At 44.0% G+C, this 27,566-nt stretch overlaps 1 protein-coding gene across 1 annotated transcript in view; it reads left to right on the forward strand.

The window, feature by feature from the left end:
- The window catches only part of GPC3 (glypican 3), a 297,585-nt gene that overhangs the window by 222,016 nt on the left and 48,003 nt on the right, over positions 1–27,566 (forward strand). The window contains exons 4-6 of the mRNA XM_048514801.1: positions 15,160–15,293; positions 17,652–17,777; positions 22,519–22,639. Of these exons, the coding sequence (XP_048370758.1) occupies positions 15,160–15,293; positions 17,652–17,777; positions 22,519–22,639 (381 nt within the window). The remainder of the gene's footprint in view (positions 1–15,159; positions 15,294–17,651; positions 17,778–22,518; positions 22,640–27,566) is intronic.

Here is a 27,566-nt window from a genome sequence, read left to right on the forward strand (position 1 = left end):
AAAGCTATTTACATGAATTAAAAGCTAATGCAAATATTGCAATTCAATTTTAGTGGGGTGTTGATACTGGCAGAATAAAGGCAAGTCTAACAGTTGTCTCTTCATCACCAGACTTTCCTGATGATAGCAAGTAGCTGGGAGGAGAAAGTTCTTAGGGTCAAACGAAACATTACAGTGACCATGGGTCAAACCCCAGAGAAGAATTTGGTCATTTTAAAGTGGCAAGTCTTACAGTCTGCTTTACGATAGTTAGGCTTGAGCACTGATATAAAATTGGGGTTTGGATATTTTTAACCTGGAATTTTTCGGTAAACCTGAATAAAACTGATATGAATCAGCATTATTTGGTTATCACTGAAACTATTTGGGTTAAAAAAAACCAAACCCAAAATTTGTCAGTTCTCTCCCCCGCCCTAGGGAACTTGGGAAACAACAGGGGGAAGAGAACTGGCCCCACTGGTGCTTTCCAAGACCCAGAAGGCTTGAAAGCAGGGGTGGGGGAGCAATTCTGCATGCAGGACTGAGTGTACTCATTCCTGCATGCATTATTGGGCTGTCTTCTTCCCTTCCTTGCTTCTCAAGGTCTGCAGATTTTGGGAAGCATGGTGGAAAGAGCAATCCTGTATGCAGAACTGAGCACAATCTGTCTCGCGTGCATGATCGTCCTGTCCCTCCCACTTTGCTTCCCAAAGCCCGCAGGCCTTGGATGCAGTACTGTAGTATGGACACTCAGGCCTGCATGCAGTATTAGGCTGTCTTCTTCCCCTACCTTGCTTCCCAAGGCCGCAAACCTTGGGAATCAAGGTGAAGAGAGAGATTCTTCATGCAGGGCTCAGGGTGGTCAGTCTCACATGCAGGATCAGGCTGTTTTCTTCCCTCAGCTTGCTTTCCAAAGCCTACAGGGAGGAGCAATCCTGCATGCAGGCCTCACTGCATTCAGGATTGGGCTGTCCCTCCCTCCCTCCCTCCCTCCCTCCCTCCCTCCCTCCGCACACACATTGCTTTCCAAGGTACATGCTCAGCCCCGCAAGCTCAGCCTCCCTCTCTCTCTTCCTTCCCCTCTCTGCTGTCAACTAAGACTACTTGGGCTTGGGAAATGGAGGGGAGGGAGGGGTAAACAGCCGATAAAGCCAAAGGTTATTTGGCTTTTTCAGCCCCAGGTGTATTCAGCTTTATGAATACATCTGAGATTTTAAATCTTTTTTAAAAAAGCAAAAAAATGCCAATATGGCTTTTTTGAGTTTTTCTGTGATTTGGATTTACTGAATCACCAATTCTAATGGTAATTATTTCATATATATATAATTACCATTAGAATTGGTGATTCAGTGGACCATATGCCTATTTTAGTTTCTCAACGCCAGAAGGAAAATGTGGGCTGTGGCTTTTGGCTTGAATGTTGTAAAACATCACATGAAGCTTCCTTCGAGTTAGATTTGACAGTACTGATCATAATAGTAGTCTGTCGGGTGCTCTCCAGAGTCTCACGTTAGAGATTTTGAACACCCCCTACAAACTGATCCTTTTCAGTGGAGATGCTGAGGAATTGATCCTGGGACCTTCTGCATAGGCTTGGATATTCGAGTGCAACAAATACTCGACTCGGCCTGACTCTGGGTGAATTCAGGCATATTTGGGCCAAAATCATCTGAATAAGTCCTGCCCGAATATGAATGAATCTGAATGGAAGGTATTTTGGGCATTTGGGGGTGTTTTTTGGTGTTTTGGAGGTTCAGTTTTATGGGCTCCCAAAAGGCTTATTTTGTCCCCTGCTCCTGCATGTGGAGCCTGCTGGTTGAGTTCTCAGAACTCTCTCAACGCACCCCCTCCCATCGCCCCCAGAAGCAAAGCTCACCGAGACTGGAAGCTATTACCAGGAGGGACTCCTGGAGCCACCTTGAAAGTCTGGTGCCTCTGTCTTCAAAAATGTGCAGTCAGCTTACACACACAGAAATTCCCCATTGCCAACAATGGAGCCAAGGCACTGCAGAGCAGAGAATCTTGCGCAGTTTCTTGGGGTGTCTGTCAGGGTGCATTTTTAAAGCTAATGGCACCAAAATTTGAGGGAATCCTCTGGAGACTGTCCTGATGATACCACCTGAGTTTGGTGAAGTTTGGTTCTGGGGGCCAAAGTTATGGATCCTCAAAGGAGTAGCCCCCATCTCCTGTTAGCTCCCATTGGAAACAATGGGGGATGGGGCATCTGCTTTGGGGGTCCATAACTTTGGCCTCCCTGAACCAAACTTCACTAACCTTGGGTGGTATCATCAAGACAGTCTTTGAATGATACCCTCAAAATTTGGTGCCACTAGCTTTAAAATTGCACCCCCTCTAAACCAAAATGTGAAAAAACACCAACAATACAAAGCAAATCAGACAGACCCGAATTTTTGGGTGTACCCGAATATTCGGGTATATCCAAATATATTATGTCTTATTCGGGCATGCAGATAATTTTTTGCCCAAATCAATCTGAATCCAAATTTTACCGAATTTATGGGTTAACAACCAAGCCTATGTAAAGCAAGAGCTTTCCCCTTCACAGCCCCTCCTTGTCCCACGAATGTTTTTCTTAATTCACTTTTAAAATGGCCACCAAAGAGATTAAAGTTCATGGAGAAACTTCACCCTCATAATATGCATTGCTGAGGACATGTTGTTTGTACATGGGTCCAGGTCATACCAATATCTGTTTGGTATCATGAAAGGTAATGGAACAACTTCTGAAGGAGATTTTTATTGAACTGTAAAGTCAAACAAGCTGTGTAGCCAGCAAGGTTGTTTCAGTTCATGCATTCTGAAATTGTGATTACCTTCCACTGTCCAGTAATTAAACGGCTAGCTTTTGTTGGTATGCCGCACTGGAGTTGTTATATAAATATGTACACTTGCTATTAAATTGCTAATAGAGAGGCAGGGAAGGGAAGAAGTCCAATTAAGAAGCCAGGGTATTAGTAGCTTTCTTTCCCCCCACTCCAAGCTTTATGAGCAGCAATTTGAAAAGTGCCTTATTAAAGCTGTCGGTGAACAAGTTAATGCTCCGTTTAGTACACTCTAGCTCTCTTCCCAAGGATGACACACTATCATAGCCAGGTAGAATAGCTAATTACTGAATATTGCATTAGGAAACCCTTTTGAACTTGGATAGTTTTTTTAAAAACAAGCAGTTCTTTTTTCAACTTTAAGGCTTATTTAATGTCTTAAACTCGTTAGAGGTGAACTCCAGTGAGTTTAGAGTACAATTTTAAAGACTTGTCATTACTGGTATTTAAATTACATGATACAAAAGATCTTATGGCCGTCACAAAGATTTGGTATCAATGTCTGCTGGGAGCTTCATGAATCCCAAGCATACAAGGACCCTATTTTGATTGCAGCTGCAGCACCTGTGGAGAGTTTTAGACTCTTCCTCCTGCACAGTTTTCCTGAACTGAAAAAGCCCCACAGAACTGCTGTCTTTCTCTGTTGAAAAACTTAAATCTAATGATGGCCTCATGCAGGGTTCCCAAAGAAGCAAGTGATATCTTGCCAAAACCTGTGAAAATTGTGGCAGGGGTGGGAAAACAGCCAGAGGAGATTGAAGCAGAGCCCCACATGTGCCACAGTCATGATTGTAATATGGCTGCTATGCGCCTGAGAGCCACGGAACGTCCTTCACACTTAATGGTACAAAGTGCTCATGGCAGCCAAAAGAGTTCTGTGTACTATGTGCGTAAACCCTTAAATAACAGTTTATGTTTTCTGGAAGGCTGGTGCAAAACTGACAGTGATGTTCAGTGTAAAACTCAGTATACAACAAATATATGTCACCACTTCAGTTGTCTTACTTTTAAACAAAAAATGCTGGAAAAATAGCCGTCTACATTAGACTAGATCTTCTGTTTACATTTTAGAGCTGCAAGCTTACAGGAGCAGGTTAATCAACAAATGTTTAAGTTGACTGGAACTCGTTTTGCTTTTTTTTTCTTCAGTGGGGCTAATATATTTATCTCCCCTCCCCCAACATAACATCCACACAATATAAATGCTCAGTATCTAAAAACAATCCTAATAAATATACAAGCACTTTACAATTTGTCAGATGGCAATAAAATTTAACTGAATTCATCAGATGGCAGCAAAATTAACAAGAAGTTTGGAGCACAGATAAAAACTGCATCAGTTTACCAAAATCCATAAAAACTGGGAGCAACAAGATTGCTTTTGAGTGTCTCAAGCACGGGCCATGACTTGTATTAGCCAGCATTTTCAAAGGTGCCTCCTTCTCCAAACTCTTCCTCCTCCCCTTCAAAAGAATTGTGGGTAGCAGGTGTGGGGAAAACATGGACATTCCCGGCCAGTTGGAGGAGAACAGTTTGGCTTGTTGGAAGGTTGCTTAAAAGTTTATTAAAAACTACTGTCTTGAGGTGCTAGAAGGCTTGGAGCCTTCCTCAGATGTCTGCCACACTCCCAGACTGATTCACCTTCCACAGGTAAGGAGGGCTTACAGAGAAAAATACTTAAGAGGCAGTGGTAGCAGGCTTCATTCCCATGAAGTCCCATGTACTTTTGTTGTGCTTAAATAAAGCTTTAGATCAGTGGCATCAAACTCGTTTGTTACAGGGGCTGGATATGACATGAATGTGACTTGGCCAGGCCGGGCTTGGAGCAGGGGATAGAGTGGGGTGGCTGGCTTGGCTGGCCCCATAACAGGACTGGGGTGGTGGTGCCTGGACTGGTGAGCCTGCAGCAGGTGGGTTGCTTCCTTGCGAGGGTTTATCAAGCCCACAAGCCAGCTGAGCAGGGTTATAGGCCTCCAGGCAAAGCAGTGTACTTGGTTTCCTACCTACACAACCACTCACAGGACTAAAAATGTAAATGGTTGATAAAATTAAACATATATTTATTGGTACTTCCAACATTAAAAGACATGCTGAACAGCCAAGAGTAATCAACAGCAACGTTTGAACCATATAACTGTCAAGTGAGCTGAAGTGACATTAACATACACACTTTTATATAATGTAGTGTGTGAGATACATACACATACATGCACAAGTGGTTGCAGAGGTGACTGTGATACTAAAAGAGGCAAATTTGAATGTCCACTTGTTATCATAAAAATTAACATGAATATTGTTCATTACCTTTAGTAAAACACATGCCAAATACGCCTTTTCCAATAACAAATATTTATAATTTAGTTTAGTATTCATTTATTTATTGACAGCAAGTTGCGACATACATAGATTAGCATGGGGTCCCTATGCTTTTGGGCCCCCTGGGGAACTGCCCAGCATGGCCATGCATTAAGAGGGCCCTGCAGCTGAGGTAACTCCCCCTTGCTCCAGATCTGGCCTGGGCCACATGCTTGACACCCCTGCTCTATATTTTTCTCTGCTGTGTATGTGAAAAACACATACATACTGTGTTTTTTGGCCCCTACCACATCCATGGCCCCCCATCACATCATTTTTGGCCCCCATCACATCCATGTTAGCCCTCTCCTTGAACATCCTATTAACTGGTTTCGCTGACTTAGAGGTCACAGTTCCACTCCAGCACCTGCTGAAGTAGGAAATGGGCTATGAAACTTTTTGCTCTTTCATCAGCATTAAGTGAAATTATTTTAAAGATACAACTGCCTCAAGTGGTTTTATTTTCCTCAGTACAGGCTATTATCCTTGTAAAACTGTGGATTTTATGGGGCTTTAAAAGCATGGAGAATCTTTTCAAAGCACTGGGATTGGTTTACTTCAAGATACGTTTTTCTCCATGCCTTGTTCTGCTTTACCCAGGGTCTCCTTAACTTTATTTGACATCTGTAACAGGGGTAGCCTTGCTGGCTTGAGTATGTTAGTAGCATGTTTCTGAAAGCAGAGTCAGAATTGATGTGACAAAATGTGTTGTTCTAAGCGTTTGCGCTTTGGTGCGCTTTACACATCTGGGCAATAAATTATTTCGGCTGTTACATTATTGATTGGACTCCCAGGCATAAAGTGTAGCTCCCTTTCCTGTGGATCTTGAGGTCACGTCAGAAGAATTTACATTTAAAATACTACATCTCATAACACCAACCGATTTGCTACCTTGGAAAGAGGAAGGCGTTTTATCAGGAGTATTTACTGCAGAATCATTTATTGTAACTGATGCGATCCAGTCCAGTCAGAACAGCTCTATTCATAAACACTAGTTTATGGGCATCTCATGCTTCAGTGGGCTGCTTCTCTTGGAATGAGCACGTTTACCAAACTTGTAGCATGGCAAGGGGTACATTCAGGCTGTCTTGTTGAGAAAATGTGTGCACCACTATTTTACATGGAAAAAAACATACAAGTCAACTTAGAACAAAACTTTAAGCTGGACTCCAGGCATGGGTTGTGTGGTTACTTTCCCAGTCATCTCATTGATAGCAATTTCCCCTACATAATTCTTCTACAGAGGGAGTGGCAGCCAGTAAATATATGGACTGCCTACTGCTCTTCCAAGTATTGTGGTCAGCAGGAGTTTGGCATGCCTAGCAGTGGGACTGATTCTGGTGCAAGCGAAAATCTAACACTCCTGTCTAGCTCATATAGTAAGCTAGAGACTTGTAAGCATACTGCACTGCGTACTAAAAGAGCACTTTGTCACCCTCTGCATTTGGCTTGGGGCACATTTGTCCAAATGGTTGGCCAGCCCTAACTCCAAGGGTGTTTGCCTTGGCACCTAGAACGCAATATAGGGCCAGGGAGAGCTCAAGTTGTCTGTGCCATTATGGCAGCTTGCCATAGGAAAGAGCTGCTCTTCCATCTGTTGAACTGCAGGGGGAGCTCAAGCTTACAACAGGGGAGCTCAAGCTTACAAGCCAGGCATAATGGTCTGTACCATTGTGGCAGCTTGCCAGAGGAAAGAGCGGCTCTTTTGTCTGTTGAACTACAACAGCACTGCTGCATGTGGCCGGAAGGTAGTATTGCAGCACCAGTTCAGCAACAATTATAATGCAAGGAGCTGGTAAGATTTTGCCTAGCCTTTCCCCTTAAAGTTACTGCACCGGGGCTGGCTTCTAAATCGGAATAGTTTGCTTGGGCTGGTTCATGCAAAGTTGCCTTTTACAAGGTTTCTAAAATAATAGGTTGGAATTAATGTTTTCATTTGTAACTCCATTTTTTAAGCTAGGAAGAAAGGGGTGGGCTGCCTTTTCTCCTTCCACTCTCATGACATAATGTACGTAATTACAAGGGTACTGCATTAAGAATGTGTGGTGGGGAGGCTGGGCTGGGCAGCAAGATGTTTCTTCACTTTTTCTTAATCAGTATTCGCTCCAGAGTGGTGTGCCTTTGCACTTAGCAGAAAGCAGTGCAATCCATTGAGAAGCATGGCAGATTTAAATCCGCAATAAAAACCCTGGGGAAATTAACAAGACAAAACATTAACCACAGACTAAACATTAACATATATTAGCATTTTTATTGCACCTGTAGAAATGTTAAATGGGCCTGGCTACTACTATTTAAAAAGTTTATGTTCTATGCCCCTTCATTTCAATGTATGTTTTAAACATTTCCTTTAGAGGCGAGGGGGTTAATTAAACTGACTTGTGTAGTGGCAAGCGAGTAATGGACTGGAGGGTCACTTTTATGGTAACTTTAAATGTGAGAGGCATTTTTTATGAGTGTGGATAGGGTTGAGCTACCAGGGTAGGCCACATTTAATGGTGCAGGTAAAAGTACAGAAAAGGGCAAAGCAAATCAGTAAATGGGACTTAGTATAGGGGCTGGTTTCACTCCATCTAGTTGACACTATCATCCAGTTGGGCTTCAGCTGATTCTTCACCTGGTACAAGACCTTGATTAATCTCCTGTTTTGTTAGTAGAAGCCACCTTGCTTTCCTCTTGTGTTCTCCTGTTGCAAGGAAGCTGTGTAGCTTGCTTACTCCTGGCTTCCATTACTCCAGAAAGGAGAACACTCATTTTATACTCTGTTTTTCCTAGGAACTTGGAGCAACTGGGCAACCTGTTCTACACTCAACCCCATCTCAACTAATTCAGTTTCGGCTGCAGCATACTTTATTGTTTTCTGTTTTAAAATTATAGCTGTAGACTCTGAAAAAGAAGGAACATAGAATACAGCCGTTTCAGCTGCGCATAGGAGGCAGTGCATTCAGGAGAAGGTGTCCTGAATGAAGCACTAGACCCTGACAGTTTAGCATGCAAACTGGTTTGCATTGGACTTGCTTTTGGGGATGCTAAGAACAGGTGTGTGATTTATAATTATGAATGGTAGGGAATGAAGGTTCGAGCCCCATCCAAAGGTGTGTGCGTGTGAATCCGCTCAGGATCGTTGCCACTCAGATATGGGAAGTTAGCTGCATTTTAAAGGAACTGATCCTTTAAAATGCAGCTAAATTTCCTCTGTCCAAGGGGCGCTGAGCGCGAGAAGACACTGGGGGCATGAACAAGGCCATGGAAGGAGGGTGCCCTCCCTGGCCCAGTGTCTTCCAAGCTTCAATATACTTGGATAGAAGGGAAGTTAGGTGCATTTTGAAGGCACCATAGGTTTTTTCTGCTGGGGAGGGCAGCTGTTGGGGCGCAGCTGTGGGGGGTGTGCGCTGTTTTTCTAAAGCTATGCCCTTGGCTGGCTTTGTTCACAGCCAATGCATGTCCTAATGCCTGTCCCAATGCACTCCTTCCAATTTGTTTTCAGTGTGCAAGACTAGGACATGAGGTTCTTCATTCACAAACCTGGGCTGATTCCGCATGGGCCAAAAACAGCAGTGTGAAAACAGTGTGAAGATGGTGTAAAAGGGTTTAAAACAGTGTTAAAGGGTTTATACTGTTTTCACACCGTTTTCACACCGCTGTTTTTGGCCCGTGCTGAATCAGCCCTGGTTTCAGGATATGGTTAATTGGGAGAAGGAGTTGTTTTTCCCCCAAAACAAAATACTTCTTTTTATACAGAACTTCAAAAGCACGTTGATATATACCAACAAAACCAAAATGCACATCAGACCCAAATTTGTCACACTATGTTTTCCTCCTTAATCACCAAATATATTTTAGTACTTCTGTTTATAATCTTCTCTAAAGGAGTTGTGCTTATTTCAAAAAAAGTTAAGGGAGACCAGCTATTTACAAATTTTGTCTGTGACCAAATGCATCTTAGACTTAAGTCGCATGTTTCTCCATCAGCGTTATATGACACACTCTAACCAATTCTCTTTTTTAAAAATCTTCTAAAATTTTTCCATGAAAAATTACAGAAAAGGGGAAAAGATTTTGGAAAGAAAAGATAAGTAAATATAAACCATTTAAAAAGGAAATTAGTAAAAAAAAACTAGTGGAAGAAGGAGGAGGTGGAGGGAGCAGTTTCTGAAAGTCAAAGAACTAGCGCACACTTACTGATCCTGGATGTTTTCAGAACTAATGGGTCTATTGACAAAACCTGACTAATTCACCTGTCGAATTGAAGGTCCCCAGAACTCCTGGAGAGGCTAGAGCCAGACTATGTCTGCTCTTATGCTGGCAAATCACCCCTTTCAGTAATGTGTGGCAGGGAACCCTTAAGAGCTCAAACTAGCTGAAGTTCTATTCCTCCAGACTGCTTATTGCTTCCAGATCTGGATAGCTGCCACCTTTGCAGCACCCTTGCTGTAGGGGTTAGAGTTGTCCAGAGACCTCCCATTGAGACTCCCAGCCCCCCTGCCACGACACATCCCAACCCACTGAGGAAGAACCTGGGTGGTCCTGAGTCCAGGAAGGCTGTGGTGACTGGGAAGCACGAGGGGGGAGAGAGCCCAAGGCCCACCCAAGGAGAAGGCCACAGGTTGAAGGTGCAATTGAGGGGAGGGCTGGCTGGACAGAGGCCAGGAGTCTCTCTGCACCCTCAGATCTGCCACACCAGCAAGGGAAGACCCTGGAGTGGCTCCAGGAGCCCAGAGGCAAGGCAGCCTGAGAACCAACTGCAAAGAGGGAGCAGCAGCCAAGCCCGGCAGGGCCGTTTAAAAAAGGCTCTGAAGGAAGAGCCAGGGGGAAAGACCAGGGGTGCAGCCCAATCTGGCAGGAGGGGAATAAAAGGAGTAAGGGTGGATTGCTGAGGAGGATCAACTCAGTTGTTGCCCAGTACAGGGTTAAGAAGCAGCTGGAGAACCTTCTTTGGACATTAGAGGCAATTGGGCCATGTCTGAGACCAGAGGAAAGGCACCTCAGGACCTTGGGGAGAGAGCTGTGCTGGGCGCTGTGACCCAGGGGTGCAAAAAAGAATGTCATACTGTGGCAGCAATAGCTTTTCAGTTAAAACAAAACCTATTGCTGCCACATGCCTATTAATTCTCTACATTGAAAACTAGGATGTGGTGGAATCATAGTTCAATTCCCATTCTGCTGGATGACTTTGAGCAAATCATACACTCTGCATAACTTACCTCACAGGGTTGTTGTGAGGATAAAACGGAGAAAAGGAAAATGGTGTAAACCTCTTTGGATCCCCATCACAGAGAAAGGCAGTGTATACATCAGGGGTAGGGAACCTGCGGCTCTCCAGATGTTCAGGAACTACAATTCCCATCAGCCCCTACCAGCATGGCCAATTGGCCATGCTGGTAGGGGCTGATGGGAATTGTAGTTCCTGAACATCTGGAGAGCCGCAGGTTCCCTACCCCTGGTATACATGAAGTGAAGCAAAAATAACTGGATGGGGCCCAGGATAGAAATACCCAGGATAGAAATAGGAAAAAGCTGGACTGGGAGAGGATGCAGGATTGGGCCCATACAAATAAAATGACATTTAATTGGGGACAAGGGTAAAGTGTTGCAGCTGGTATTAAGAATCAGTCACATAAATACTGGCTGCGTAGTACCACTTGTGAAAAGGACTTGGGAGTTATAGTTGACCATAAGATTAATATGAGTCAGTGGTTTGATTCAACATTTTTTTAAAAGGCTAATGTGATTTTATGCTGCATTAGCAAACATATAGTGTTGAAGTCACGTGAGGCATTGATGCCACTGTACGCTGCTTTTGTTTCTGAGGAGCTCTCATAGTCAGTCCCGTGCCTCAGCAAATTGCAGTAGTGCAACTTCAGCATTCAGAATACAGATAACCCAGTGGTGGCGAACCTTTGGCACTCCAGATGTTATGGACTACAATTCCCATCAGTCCCTGCCAGAATGGCCAATTGGCCAAGCTGGCAGGGGCTGATGGGAATTGTAGTCCATAACATCTGGAGTGCCAAAGGTTCGCCACCACGGCGATAACCCCATCCAAATCACACAACTTGAGGAAGAGTTGCTGCTGGTGAAGTAGCCAAAGCTGGTCAATGGCACAGAGGCAGCTGGTATCTCTGTCTGTGGGCCTCAAGCAAATATAGTATAGTAACATTGCATAGAGAGCCAGAGTGGTATTGTGATTAAAATGTCAGAGATCCAATTTCGAGTCCCTACTCTTCCATGGAAGTTTGCTGGATGACCTTGGGCCTATCATACACTCTCAGCCTTGCCTACCTTATAGGGCTATTGCAAGGATACACATGGAGGAATGGAGAGCAATTTAAGCTGTGCTGGGTCCCCTTGAAGAGAAAGTCGGCGTATAGATACAACGAATGATAGGCTGTTTCCGCACGGGCGGAATACAGCGACCCAGGGATGCTAAAAACAGCGTCCCAGGGGAGGGGTTCGCACGGCTGCCGCGGCCTCGCAATCCCCCAGCGGTGCGATGCTGCTGTTTCGGAAACAGCGGCTTCCAACCACTACCGTGCGAACGGCAGCGGCTGGAAGGCGCCATTTCCCTCCCCCCTTTCCCGAATGCCTACCTTGTCTCCTGGCTTCTGGCTTGTCGCAGAGGCCAGGGGACACGCCCCCCCTGGCCTGCGACTCCAGAGCCGTCGCTCCAGGCTGCAGGGGCGTGTCCCCTGGCCTCTGTGACAAGCTGGAAGCCAGGAGACAAGGCAGGCATTCGGCGACGGCACAGCCTGTGCGAAGGCTGTGCCGCCGCCTGCCGTCCTCCTAGGACTGTCCATGCGAACGGTCCCAGGGGGGTGCTTCGGCATTGTTTATGCCCACGCACCCCCGCACTGTTGCAGTGCGGAAAGGGCTATAGATACAATTTTTGGAAAGCTGCCAAGGGCTGGCAATTGTTTAGGACTACCCCCAAATAGGCTGAAACAATTATTTCTGTCAATAGGTGTGTGTATTGAGTTAGTGGCTTGGAAAAAGACAGGGTCAAGGCTCCTGATGGACACCTCTCTGCTTAATATCAGATTGCCACAGTCTTCATTGAGAGCTGTTGACACTGTCAGCCTGTTCCGCCAAGAACATTAAACAAAATTCCATAATTCCAGCCAGTTATCTGCCAAGAAAACCCTCCTATGAATGGATAACTGAACTTTCAGACTTAGGGAGCTGAGGGTGTTTAGTCTGGAGAAGCAAAGGTTAAGAGGGGACATGATAGCTATGTTTAAATATTTGACAGGATGTCATATTGAAGAGGAAGCAAGCTTGTTTTCTGCTGCCTCGGAGGCTAGGTCATGGAGTAATGGATTCAAGGTGCAGGAAAAGAGATTCCACCTAAGCATTAGGAAGAACTTTCTGACTGTCAAGGCTGTTCGACAGTGGAATTCACTGCCTCAGAGAGTGATGGAGTCTCCTTCTTTGCAGGTTTTTAAACAGAGGCTGGATGATCATATGTCAGGATTGCTTTGATTGTGTGTTCCTGCTTGGCAGGGGGTTGGACTTAATGGCTCTTGTGGTCTCTTCGAACTCTATGATTCTAACTGACACTCTGTGATTTAGGCTGCTGGAGCCTGACAGGTCTGCAGCACGCATGCAGAATTAATCCAGGAGAGGTTGTGCACTGGTGCCTCTTATGACAAACTGTCATTGGGGACTGTTTTGGCAGCTAACTCTGCTGGCCTTCCCTATTGACTGGCTCGGGTTTTCAAATTATAGCACATGCGTGTCTTGAATTGATTGTGGGGTTTCATCCTCTTCTTAACATCAGCAGCCCACAGACACATGAAATGCATCCTAATACCACTCCTGAGAGATATTCTGAGGGGAATTTTGGTTCCATGTGTAGAGAGTGAGACATGTGAAAGAAAACCTTCCTGCCATCTATGGTGGACTTGGGCTGAGAGCTCAGGGCACATTGGATCCATTTTAATAAGGCAATGAACGGAATAATTGAATTGAGTGTAGTTTTCGAGCCATTAGCATTTTTATATGGATGTATGAAAAACGTAAATGTTAAATACTGGGAGTTCACATGGGAACAGTTGCGAGATCTTTTTTGCTGAATATTGGAGCATAACAAATATCAGCAATAAAAAATTGGCAGGGGAAAACATGATTGTTAAGTTAATGATGTTGGAATCAAAGCAAGCAGACTGTTGTAATTAGCTGAAAGTAGCCAGTCATTTGGGTAACAATTGGAATAACATGATGCACACACCAACCAACAGCCAGGTGTTTGTAACCCCCACTGTTTCACAAATATAGGCAGCAATGAACTTTCTGTCAAGGATAAGTCTCCCCCTGAGTGTCATTGCTGATCCTTTCTGATTATTCATTCCCAAAGATTCTTCTCCCACTGCTTCTAACAGTGATCATTTGTTGTAGCTGGTTCAGCACTAATGTCTGGAGGGTTTATATATTTTTGATAAGCTAACTATTTTCTTTGTAAACTCCCCCCCCCTTTGTTGTAATAGTTATTTTATTTCATATATATCCCACCATTCTTCCATCTGGGAACCCAATCAGCTGACATTGTTCTCCTGTCCTCCATTTTATCCTCACATCCGCATGGCAGACTGGGGATTTGAAAGTTGGTCTCCCAGATCCTAGTCTGATACTCAAACTCAGCGGGTCCCCAACTTTTTTGAACCAGCAGGCACCTGTGGAATTCTGACACAAATGTGATGAGCACATCCACAAAATGGCTACCACAGAATGGCTGATGGAGGAGGCATGGCCTCCCACAGAAGGATTGCAACAGTTTACCTTTAGTCACACAGTGAAGATCTTTGTGGTGTGATGGCAGTTGCCAAATATATGTTTTTAGAAATCTACAGAGCCAATTAGAGGACTTGCTAGGCAAAATCCCCACCAGGCCCCACCCACCTCCTAAAAACACTTGGTAAGCACCAGGCAGATGTTGGTGGACACCATGGTCCCCAAGGACACCACATTGGGAGACCTTACTGTAACCACTAGGGGAGGGCAAAAAGTCTATAAAATTATGCATGGGGTAGAAAATGTCGATAGAGAGATTTCTTTCTCTCACACAATACTAGAACCAGGGGGTGTACATTGAAAATGCTGGGGGGGGGGGGATTAGGACTAATAAAAGGAAACATTTTTTCACGCAACGCGTGATTGGTGTCTAGAATATGCAGGAGGTGGTGATGACCACTAACCTGGATAGCTTTAAAAGGGGCTTGGACAGATTTATGGAGGAGAAGTCAATTTAGGGCTACCAAATGCCTTAACAGACGAGGTGCTCGGGAGCAGCAGCAGCAGGCCATTGCTTTCACATCCTGCATGTGAGCTCCCAAAGGTATCTGATGGGCCACTGCGAGTAGCAGAATGCTGGACTAGATTGACTCTGGTCTGATCCAGAAGGCTCTTTCTTGTGTTCTCTCAGCTCCACCTACCTCACAAAGTGCCTGTTGTGAGGAGAGGAAGGGAAGGTGATTGTAAGCCGACTTGAGACTCCTTAAAGGTAGAGAAAAGAAGGGCATAAAAAAACAACTCTTCTTTTGCTTTCTAGATAGCCCTATATGTTTGTTGGTCTTGCATTATTTGCCTAATGATATGTTTTTAAATCCTGCATTTATTTTTCTGGGTTTTTAAAATTAAATTATCTGCTGTGACTTGTTTTTCTGCTGTTTGGGGGTTTGATAGTTTTGCAATTGCTGCTTGTTTTAGCATTTAACATTTATTGCTTTGATTCTGTTGCAAGTTTCCTCAAAGGCCATCTGGCAGAGAGTACTGGGTAAAAGTGGTATATATTTTATTGGGTTTGGTTTGGTTTATATTTAAGCTAAACATGCCAGAGTCTAAAGAGGCGTGAGATTTTTACTAGGTGAAAGAGTTCACCATCTGATCCTTGGTCATTTTAACTGCAATTAAAGTAGCTTGGTTTAAAATAATCCAGTCAGTGGAAGTAGAACATGCAAATTAAATCCTTTTATATTGTCTTTTTCAGATTGGCAAGTTGTGCAGTCATTCCCAGCAGAGACAGTACAGGTCAACTTGGTATCCAGGGGATCTTTTTGTTGACAAGAAAGTTATGAGGGTTGCCCACGTGGATTACGAAGAAACGTTGTCCAGTAGAAGGAGGTGAGAGACCTTCTGTCATCTAGCTGTTATCCCAGATGACGGTTCTGCTTCTGACTGTTTTCAATAGAGGAATGCTGAGAATAAACTTTTGCTTCATTTACAACCTGTTATCCTAACTACTTCACATAGTTTTCCCGCTTCCTCAACAGAATAAAATGTATTATTTATTTAGGATATTTCTGTACAGGCTTTTCAGAGATCAACTGGAGGCAGTTTACAGTTTAAACTATGTCCCAATATTAAGAAGGTGTTAAACATAAACACATAAAAACTATCCATAATTCAGAAGCAGAGCATTTAAAAAGCTGGTTAGGGAAAACCCTTAAAAGCCTAGGTAAAAAGATGTGTTTTGACCTGGTGCCAAAAGGAACATAAATTCAGCACCCGAGAAGTCTCAGAGTGGTAGTGGTCTAGAAGTGAAGTACCACCACAGAAAAATCCCTAGTCATCACCTGCCATACTTCTGAAAGCACGGCCACAGATTGCAAGACTTGAGATGCAAGCTGGATAGTATGGAATTAGATGGTCCTTCATTACACTGACCCTAGGCCACATAGGGCTTTTTGAAAATTCTTCCCATCCCCCTTTTTCAGAGAAGTGTGTGAAGAATTCTACAAGTTGATTTGCAGAGTTTTATAACTCTGCAGTGTACAATTTACAAACCTGTTCAGCCAGTAACATCTTTTCCTCAATGCAGAAAAAATTGTCAGGAAGTTTCATCTGTTTTTGCAGCAAAACTCTGAGTGTTCCCAAAGGTGGTTCTGATTGGTGAGCAGTGGCTACTTAGTTCTTCTCTTACTGTTCTTTCAGTGATGGATACCCTCATTTTCATTAAGGCCCAAATCTTCTCTAATGTTCTTTATTAACTAAAACTTTTTGGTTTACTGCTGGAGATGTGAAATGACTCCTATTTTACCTTTGATGGTTTGTGCTACATTACTCCTCATTAGCCCTGCAGGAAAAGAAAGAAATGTAGAACCATATTATATTTTCTCTGGGCTTTATTGCATAGTCAGTGTGTGCAGTCTGCCAGAACCTGATTATAAGGAAAACCTGCATGACTTAGTTAAGAAAAAAAAAGTGGAAAGATCTCCCATTGGTAGCATTCCAGTCGCCTGTATTTGTTTTGTTTACCCCCAGCTGGGTACTTTACAGCTCCCAACTAATCTTTATAACAGTTTACTTCAGACTGAAGGAGATTTACTGCCTGAAACCTTCTGTTAAAATAAATAACAGGAAATGTAGGCAGGAAAAAATTACAATGGACCACAGACTCTGCATGTTGCAACGGAATTGAAGATTGCTTTTGTGCTGTCAGTAGATGTGGGATAATCTTGGCAGGCGCATCTTCTTGCCTTGACAGAAGAAGTTGTACTCCCTGGCATCTTCTGAATTTGCAAAGTGCAGTTTAACTGAGAAAGTGTGCCAGACAGAAGCTTAAAATAGTGTAGATGGAACAGGGTTGAATCCTACCTAAAATGTCAGTCTGCAAGAGGAGGAAGTAGTTTTCCCTGATTCCTGCTCCCATGGCAGATCTTCAGTCCCACTTTCCACGCTATTCTTGGAGGGGCCCCCTTCCTCAGGAGCAGCATTTCAGAGGATGTTTCAGGCTGTAGCACAAAGGGGAGAACCTGTATGTCCTGTGGAAATTGTAGGCTGGATCCAAGCCATAATTGTACCTACTGAATCGGGGTGGGGGTTACCTCCTGCAGATCATGTAAATCCAGTTTAAATTATAAGTTGAGGATGCCAACACAGAGACATAAACACCCTGCCTGAGAACTGGCACACTGAATTGGCCTGTCTATGTACCACTTGTGGACATAGGAATAGAAAATGTGTGTTGCAGGGGATACTGCTGCTGGCAGGAACTGAGTTGTAGTGAGTTGCTTAGCCTTTAAGGTGCTACAGTACTCTTTGCTTGCCACAGCAGAGGAATACAGCTGCTCTTTTTAAATTGATCATTTAGTAGTCGAATGCTAACATTTACTTTTGAGATCTAATGTTTTGCTCCTAGGCACTGTTTGCCAGTTATGAAATGCACTATAGCAGCCCCTAGTGGTAAATCACAAGCATTATAGTGCAGAGTTGAATGTCAGTCATGGATTTATCAAAGCACCTGTGTTTTCCAAACCACTCAAGAGCCGTATTTTTAAATCACCACTCTCTGAAATCTGCAGGAAACACCAATAGTCAACCACAGGAGGATGGCCACATGCATTAGAGTTCATCAACTCACCTTTAAGTAGGCAACTCTGTAATGCTTTTTGTTTATAATTTGAGCTCTACTTGCAACAGAGGTTATACTAACTGTGTCTACGTTGTCTCTCGCTTCATTTGTTTGCTGGTTTGCTTCAGGGAGCTCATCACGAAACTAAGAATGCACAGCAGTTTTTATAGCAGTCTGCCAGAGTACATCTGTAGCCACAGTTCTGTGGTGCAAAACAACACCCTTTGTTGGAATGGTCAAGAAATAGTAGAAAGGTGAGAAATTTCCTATTTTATTACTTCCAGTAAATTTCTGTCCTAGAATGTCATTTTTTTTCTTTTAAATTAATCCCTCTGAAGGTAGTTGTCACTGGTGGCTTCATTCCTTTTCTGGGGGAAGCAATCCATTACTTTCACAGAAATAAACAACAGTTACATCTACCCTGAAAATAAAGAGGAGATTAAAAATATTACATAAACAAGAAACCTTAACAATAACAGTAGAGTTTGCAAGCTGGACTTTGTTTGGTGAATTTTGTTTCTAATAAAAGAGGTCAAACAGCTTTTGCTTGGGGACCAAAGCATTTGTTTGCAGCCTTTGTCTATTGTTGTACTGTTGTAAAAGTGGTCAGTTGTAGCATGGAAAGTTCATGGGAAGCCAGTAAGCAAGAACTTGATACACTGATAACCCCATCCTAGCAAACACCTGATGTAAAAACACACACCAGATAATTTTAGTTGAAGGGTGTTTTAATCAATAATTGCTTATCTTCTAAAGTTCCATGAATTTGTCCACTTCAGTTTTGTCCATTTGTCATCTGGTACAGCCTTGTTTGCTCCACAGGTATACAGATATACTAGTAAGTCATCCTTTGGATGAATAGATTAATGTCTGTTCTGCCAATCTGGTTGAATGCCTTGGTTTGTATAGTAGAGTTAAGCGGTATTATATTTATACTCCACTGGGCTTACAAGATTCTCTGTTTCATCCTCAGAGCAGCTTTGTGAGGTAGGTGCGACACACACACAGAGTGGACCCAGCCATTCTACTCAAAAAGCTTATTTATTAAAACATTTATTCCCCACTTTCCTCCTATCTAATCAGCCTTCCTCCAACTTAAGTGTCTGTTTTGTTGGAGGAGGAGCCACTTAAGTTGGAGGAAGATTCCTTAGACTGGAAGAAGGCTGCTTGTATCCACCCCAGTGACTGGCCTAAGGTTATTGTGCGAATTTCTGTAGCAGTGTGGGGATTTGAACCTAAGATTCCCAGATCTAGTCCAATACTCTAAGTACTATACAGCAGTGCCTAATTACTGTTGCACTGTGACTTGTGTTTAGGGAACCTAGTTAAGGAACCTAAAGAATTGAAGCAACTTTGTGAAACAGCAACCTCTTTGGAAGAAACCTTTCCAGAGATCTTGAAGAGCAAGAGCATATTTATATGAATCCTAGTGGAGGGAAGGGTGAAATCTGTTATACACAGATGAAGAAGTGCCAGAGAGACATGCAAAAGGGCACATTCCCAATTTCCAAATCTATGTGTAAAGACAATTAGTTATAAGGAATTATTTGCTAATTGAAATGTATTATACAATGTTGGGATTTTCCTGTCTGTTGAACCTCAGAATCCTATTACATGTTCAAATTCACAAAGTTTTCTTAAGCTGCTTAGGGTCCTATATTCCTTTTAAATCTCTTCTGAATCAGAAGACAGACATGGTTCTCTCCGTAAAACTTTTTAAGTACATTATGAAAATGTGCTACTGTTTCTAAATTGTAAAAAAAACCCTACATGAATATAAATTACACCTTAAGTAAGCATCTTCCTCTTTAATCCCTCAATGCTTAAAATACTAAGTAACTTCATAAACTCCCCCTATTTTACTTCTGGAGAGAAACAGCTTTTAATTTTCTTTTTATTGCCGACATATTGTATGAGAGCTTTATATACAAATCATAAGAAACAAGGCTGTACAGAGCCGAGGTAAAGCTTCCTAATGTGTGGAGCTTAACGGGAGCCTGGATTTCAAACAGTGTCAGTTCCATCTCACCACAGATGTCCACTCATATGCACATTTATCAACAAACTTTCTGGTGTTCCTGGTTAGCAGTGGGCCTGGAAAAGCATGGTGCTCCTGGGCTCTCTTCGGTTCTGGTTGGGGCCAGCCAGGCAGAAAGGTGGTGGTTGGGAAAGGCATTGGGGGAGGAGCAAAGAAAAGTGCAGGGGGCAGCCCCCCTGGACCAAAACAAGGTGAGAGCTGACCAAGAAGCTCTCCGGCACTCCAGCAAGTGGGCAGGTGGCAAGTGAGCAATCTGTGCTCCCAAGTGACCCAGGAGAAGGACACCTAAGTCAAAGGCCCCCTCTTAGATATGCCATGGTGTGTACATATGATATATACACACTATAGTAGCATATATCCAGCAATGCAAATCCACTGGCAGATTGACATATCTATTTGAAAAAGAGGGATTGGCAATTTCTGCTGATTCCATGGAGATCCTCACTTTGTCTTCTGTTGCAATTCCTGGCATTCCACAGGCCCCAGAAACAATACTGGGTGGGGCGGGGCGGCGGCATGTGAGCTGCAGCAGGAAGGGGAAAATGTGAAAATCCATCTCTGCAAAGACTATGGATGGCTTGATCTTTTCTCTGAGCCTGGTTCAAAGTTAAATGTACTCCCTGCCTCCCTGATCCCATCCCGTCCATATAATCTTATGACTTATGAAAGAGCAAATTCTGTTTCTGAGCAGTCATAAAACACTTGTTCTAGATTCCCCAGGCGCTAATGCCTTATACCCATTCGCTCCCTTTTGCCGTGATCATGTAAACCTGTTTGCATTTGGCTTTCCATTGGAGTTTCAGGGGAAAGAGGGCCTATAGGAGAATCCTGAGGGAAAGGACAGACATGAAGCAAAAAAGAGAATTCTGAGGAAAATTTCAGAATTATGATGGGAAAAAAGAGAGGACAGGGAACAGAATGATCTGAGGAGGAACCACAAGCGAGATGCAGCAACTGGCAATCTGCAGCAACACAAAAAGCCTGTAGACAGCACCACCACTACCACCCCAGCCAGTCAAGCCACAGCAGGCAAAGTTTCAGAAACTTTCAGAAGGCCCCAGAGAGACAGCAAAAGAATCTGATCACCTGCTTCTCCAGTGGCGTAGGAGGTTAAGAGCTTGTGTATCTAATCTGGAGGAACCGGGTTTGATTCCCAGCTCTGCTGCCTGAGCTGTGGAGGCTTATTTGGGGAATTCAGATTAGCCTGTACACTCCCACACACACCAGCTGGGTGACCTTGGGCTAGTCACAGCTTCTTGGAGCTCTCTCAGCCCCACCTACCTCACAGGGTGTTTGTTGTGAGGGGGAAAAGGGAAAGGAGATTGTAAGCCCCTTGGAGTCTCCTGCAGGAGAGAAAGGGGGGATATAAATCCAAACTCTTCTTCTTCTTCTTTAAGTCATGTTAGTCTGAGTTTTGTATAGATATGCCCTGTCTTGATTATCCATCTTTCTTTGTTCAACCCAACTTCTATTTTAAGTTCTACTTGTGTTTAGTTATAGGTGGTTGGAGGGTCTGGGACTGTGTTTGAATGTTTTTCTTGACAACCCCCCCCCCTTCTGTTTTGCCTACTAGCCATCCCTCCTGTCAAGAAGTGGAGGTCAGTGGGCTGGGGACACCCCCCCCCCAATTCATTAACACAACCAGGTCCTGTAATTTGCCTTCTGCTTGTTGTTTATGATTGTCTTTAAAATAGACATGCCTTTTATTTTGAGGTGACCCATTTTTGCTTGCCTTTTACAAAAGCAATGGAAATGTAGCCAAAGAGATCAATGAAAGCATTAATCTAACTTTATGGAAGTGCACTGGAGTGATTATTCCACCAGATGGCACCAAGGGAATAGTTACCTTGTATTGAGACAGCAGGGAGAAAAAACCCCTGCAATAGATCCTTTATCCTTAACCACTTACAGCATTCTTTGTTTCTGTAGCTTTTGGAACTCTGGGGAATCACATGGAGGGGGGACATTAGCCACTATTTTGAAGCAGAGAAATAGGGATTCAGTTGGAGAAAACTTTGAAGATGGTGGTGGGTCCATTGCTCTCCAGAAGCATGGAGTGACTTTTCATCTCCTCCTAATTTGCAATTCATTCCCTTTTTCGGGGGACCATGACTCTGTTGGAGAAGATGTGCTTTACCTGTAAAATGTTCCAGGTTCTGCCTGTCATCCTTTGCTGAAGGTTGCTCTGCTGAAGTATAATTTATTTTATTTTATTTCCATTTATATCCCGCTACATTAGAATATAGGCAATTCTGAGCTAGATGGACCAATGGTCTCACTCTGTATAAGGCAACTACTTCAGTCAATGTGGTATAGCGGTTAGAGAGATGAACCAGGAATTGGGAAATCCAGGTTCATCTGCTGACTCTGTTGTGACAGCTCACTGCATAACCTTGGACTGGTTTCTCTCTCACAGACTAATCTGATAGTTAGGATAAAATGGAAGAAGAAGAAGAGTTTGAATTTGTATGCCTCCTTTCTCTCCTGTATGGAGACTCAAAGGGGCTTACAGTCTCCTATCTCTTCCCCCCAAACACCCTGTGAGGTGGGTGGGGCTGAGAGCTCCGAAGAACTGTAACTAGTCCAAGGTCACCCAGCTGGCATGTGTTGGAGTGCACAAGCTAATCTGGTTCACCAGATAAACTTCCACAGCTCAAGTGGCAGAGCGGGGAATCAAACCCGGTTCTCCAGATTAGAGTGCACTTGCTCTTAACCACTACACCATGCTGGCTCTCTGGAGGAGGGGAGAACTATGGTGTAAGCTCCTTGGGGTCCCTATTGGGGAGAAAAACAGGGTATCAATATCTAGGTTCATAGAGCAGTGAAGAGAGGCTTCACTCAGAAAAATCCTGAAGGTGACCTGATGTATGCCTTTCTTCATATAAGAATATATACGCTGAGATCTTTCTGGTTTGGCGCTCCATTTGTGTTGTTCATTTGTCCTTTCCTTGATGCAGATTCAGCCGCCAGGCAATAAGGAATGGAGCAAAATCCCAGCTGAGCAACCATGAAATCAAGGTGAAAGGACCAGAGCCTATGATTAGCCAGATCATTGACAAACTGAAACACATCAACCAGGTGAGTGATCGTAAGGCTGCTGGCTTGAAATAAAGGACCACCAAGGAGAGGCTGGTCTTCTATTAATGGGGCTCAGACTGGTGGGTATATTCCTGGTTGGGGACCATAATGTTCCTGACTACGTAGCAATGCTGTGTCATGCCTTGCTCCTGAATTACTCAACTACATCCGCATGATCTTATTTTAGTTAGGGGTGTATCTGCCAGAGGGACATGGGGGGTCAATTGACCCCAGGCACAACCCAATAGATCAAAATTGTGGGGGCCCCCACATGATCAAGCTGGGAGCTGGCACATGTCCCTCTGGCTAGGTCGCAGCAACTTGGCTCGCTCCAAGGGTGGAGCGGGCCCGTGGCTTGCCAAGTTGCTGTGTCTTGGCCTGCTGGTCCAGGCGCCCCTGAAGAAAGGCAGGTGCAGCCTCCGCTCCAATGGAGGTGGGAGGGTGGCAGCAGCTGGCACCAGGCGCCGGCGACTTGGGTAAGTGGGGCACAGCAGGGGGCATCAGAGCAGGTGTTACCCCAGGCATCATTTTCCCCTGGTACACCTCTGATTTTAGATAAGTAAAATTTCTCACAATTGTATATTAATGATGCTACTCTTAGTTTTCCTCACCCACCTGTTTAACAGTTGTTCAAGAGTGCCTATCATCAGCCTTTTCAGATGGGCTGATGCTTTCAAGAAATTCTTAAGAGATATGAGAGCCAGATGACAAGCTGCTGTTGGCTAGAATGTATCTCTGCCAGGACATAACTTTCCTGTCGACAGCATAAGCCCAGATTGCTTGCTTATCCTTGTCTTCGGGCACAAAGAGGGTGTTTGGTGGCAGATTGCATACTGAGGGTGAAGGGAATAGTTATTTAAAAGTAGGTTTGCCGACTTTCAGGAAGGGCCTGAAGTTCTCTTGGAATTACAACTGATCACCAGGTTACACAGGTCAGTGTTCCCGGAGGAAATTAAAGCTTCATAAGGTGAACTTCTTATGCTGTTCCATAGATTCTCGGCAAAATCCCTCCTCAAATTCTCCCCTCTACAGGTACAGCCCTTCCAGATCTCTAGAATTTCCCTGCCAACCCTATTGGGAAAAGAGAACACAGGCAGAGATCACCATCCGCAAAGTAATATGTGGATCTTAAGTGGTAACCTGATTTAGCTGTGGAGCATTTAGGCAAACTCTTAGGCATTGGAAGCCCAGTGTCACAAATGGGGGGTAGGGGAGCCTGGGTCTTGGCTCAGATATCTAGTGTTACATCACCATCTACTGGTGTGGCTATTAATCTACAAATACAGAATTACAATGAGAATGCTTTGTTATTTCAAACTAAGTATAGTTTGCATCCTGCAAACACAGCTATGTTTGTGGCAACCACTGGAAAGAAATTTCACGCATCTGGTTCCAGCTCAGCCCATTTGGACTACATAAATTGAGCAGTTTTTAGAGATGTTCATTCGTCATAGAATCATAGAATAGAAAAAAAATTAAACCATTTGTAAGTGATTTATTATTTATACTGGTGAAATCTTTAGCAACCAAATTAGTGCAGAAATCATAAGAGACCAATGGGTTTGTCACCCCAATTACAAGCACCAAGCAACAACCAGACCACTCCTAACTTATCATTGTCCATATTGTGGACATTGTCTAGTTGTGCTAGGTTCTGGATTTCAAGGCCTTTCCCTAGCATTGACCAACATGACATTTCAGACATTTTCTCCCCAGGAACCTGGACTGGACAACAAGGGTCCAGCTGGGTCTCCTCAAGTTTAATTTTTCCATGAGGTTAATTTGAGGCTGGTTATTTATAACTTTGAGGACTTTGCTTTGATCTTCATGTGTAGGGAAGTTCTTAGTGGTAATGCAGATGGGATTGGAAAACAGAAGATGGAAGGAGAGGTGGCAGATGGCTAGGTCTTAAAGGGAAAGCCCTGTATTTAGGCATATTTATTTCAGAACAATAATCTAAGCTGCAGGGTTTCTTGTATTTGGACAATGTATCTAATGCTAGGCAGTGTATTTCAAATGGAGGACTTCTTTAATTGGACCATTGAGGGGCGGGGGGAGGGAAAGTTGGAGTTGAAATGTTTGAGACTGTGGGCATATGGGCCACCACATTATGCACACTTAGCATAATTTGCAATTTGTTTCCAAGTTAGATATGAAAAAGAAATCAAACTGGGCCAGAAGGGCCATTAGCAGGTTGAAGGAGTTTTGGAAGGGAAATGCATTTACATCCTGAGGTTAAGCTGCAGTCAACGTGTGGAAATATTTCAAGTTTATGGTATCTTGACAGATTTTTGGGATGTACATGAACTAATTTATAACTTACTTTGCCGTGCAGTACTGCTGTTTTTTGTTTTTGTTTTAATTGTGTGTTCTTCAGCCAGAACCTAACAGTCTCTTATGCTCTTGGGGGAAACAGGGGAAGGAGTTGCGTGGGAATCAGAAATCTGGCAAGCCCCTGAGAAACTGATAAGACTCTAATTCAAGTCCAGCAGCACCTTCAAGACTAATTTTATTAATGAAACATAAGCGTCCCTAAGCCATCCCTGCTTGTTCAGGAATGTGGGAAGGGAGAGGCACTGCTGATGGCAGCCAACTGAAGGCAGTGGGCATATGGGCCACCACATTATGGCAACTGAAGGCAGTTGGCTGAAGGTGCCAATCTCTTCCGTGCTACCTATATGTTAGGGACTGTGGAACAAGGTGGTGGTGGACAGTGTGCATGCTAGACCCATTGGCAGCTGGGGCATCATAGTGGCACTGCCAGCTCCAGAAGGAGGTAGGAGACAGCACTCCTCTAAAGGGGCTTCTAAAAGAGGCAGGGCTTGAAAAAGAAAACCAGATGCTGCTTAACTCCCCTCCCACATACAAATGCCTCCTCACTAGAAACTTTAACCTCTCTTTCTTGGCTCGGATTAGACTGGACATAGTTCTAGGTCAGTGATGGCGAACCTTTTTAAGACCCAGTGTCCAAATTGCAACCCAAACCCCAGTTATTTATCGCAAAGTGCCAACCTGGCAATTTAACCTGAATGCTGAGGTTTTCGTTTAAAAAAAAATGGTTGGCTCCCTCTTCCTCCGCCCCACCTGCTTGAGCAGGGGCCAGCCTGCTCTAGCCTCCAGCAAGTCCTGCTTGCACCACTCTGTGCCTCTCTAGCATCCCTGCCTCCTCTGTGCCCCCCACCCCACCCCCAGGCAGCAGCCACCCAGATCATAGGCACCAGGCCCACCAGCCGAGTCCTCCCTGCTCACTGCAGTGCACGCATGTCGTGCTCAGTGGCCCTGGCCAGCCTAGATGTGTGTGTGGGGGGGGGGGGGTGATTTTCCACCCCCACATGACGAACTCTGTGTGTGCGTGCCCACAGAGAGGGCTCCAAGTGCCACCTCTGGCACCCTTGCCATAGGTTCACCATCACTGTTCTAGATAGAGAAGTGATCTTCATGGAAAAAGATTTGTCAGGGACTTCTAGTGAGCATTGGAAGAGTTAACTATGCCTTTCTTCTCTTGCCTCCATCCCTAGTTCTAGAGTTGGAGCAGACTTTATAGTAGAAGTTTATACTAGATAGACATTTGGACAGGCTTACAAGAGAGTGCCATGCAGGCGAGGGTTACCCCACACATCATGCAATTGTTACCCCACACAGTTTGCTATGAGGTTACCCTATAAGAGAGGCAGTTGGAGTCACACGCAGCTGGGTGGTCTTCCTCAGTTTCCTTCCCTGACAGTGAAAACACAATTATCTTCAGTAATGTACAAATACATTTGTCCAAGCTATACAGAATCATTTGTGATCTTGAAATTAGAAATCTTTCCCACTGGTTATTCAGTCTCCAAGCAGCTCAAGGCAAGACACAATCTTCACAGTGTGTGTTGATCTTCTGACTGCTAGTTTTAGGATTATAGCTGTTAATCTCATCCTCTGGTATAAATTTTACTTCTCCCTCATTGTTTTCTTGATTCATTTAAGGTGCATCAATTTCGAGAGCTTTATTTTCAATATGAATAAGTGCTGGGTTGTGACAATGCAGGCTATAAGCAACAATCTCTACAGTTAAGATGCACAGAAGCATTTGAGCCTTGGGGCAGCCGTGCTTCTTCCCAGGAGTGCCCTGTGGCATCCAATATGTGGAAGTGGGAAGGTCTGATTTTTAGCTGAAAGTATGTGAGTGTGGTTGTGTGCCGGGGGGTGGGGGGGGTGGGGGCGGGCACTTAGTCCTCCTGCTGCATCCTCATTTCAGGTACTCTCTTCCCCAATTCCCAGTTCTCTGAGCTAAGCTTGTAAATATGCTCTTGTAAATTTGCACTTCATATAGAATTCCCTGGAGCAACAGAGGGTGTCAGTTCCCATCAGAGCACTTTTCCATGTAAAGATTAAAGCAGTCTCACACCCCCTTTATGTGCAGGTATTTGACAAGAAGTAGGGCTACCTTATCAGATTGATTTTGGTAAGATACCAGAGGGCTGAGAAGTGACAACATTATCTGAACATAGAAATGGGATGCTCTCTGTACCCATACATCAATTAAGAATATGTGTCGTGGCTACTCATGGCCATTTAAGTCATGGCCACTTAACATCAGAGCTCTGAGTGTTAGAACACTGGTCTTTTATTAAAAATACTTATACCTCACAGAGTGCGTCATATAAAATTTTAAACAAAAATACATCACCATTTCATCCCACTCCTGCAAAAAAGCATTCCTAGAGACAAGAGTGAAATCAGTGGTGATGGTGGGGAGGAAATCAAGCATCAGTCATGTCATTCAAATACATGACAGATTTTGCTCTCCTGAAAGACAAAAGGGAAGAGCCAAATTATACCTCCCCAATACACACAAAGTTCTGGAGTACGTACTCCCACCAAAAAAGCTGTGTCTTGAAAACATTAGAACTGGATCAAACTAAGAGTTCATCTAGACCATCATCTG

Source organism: Sphaerodactylus townsendi, linkage group LG13, assembly GCF_021028975.2.
Source record: "Sphaerodactylus townsendi isolate TG3544 linkage group LG13, MPM_Stown_v2.3, whole genome shotgun sequence".
NCBI lineage: Eukaryota > Metazoa > Chordata > Lepidosauria > Squamata > Sphaerodactylidae > Sphaerodactylus > Sphaerodactylus townsendi.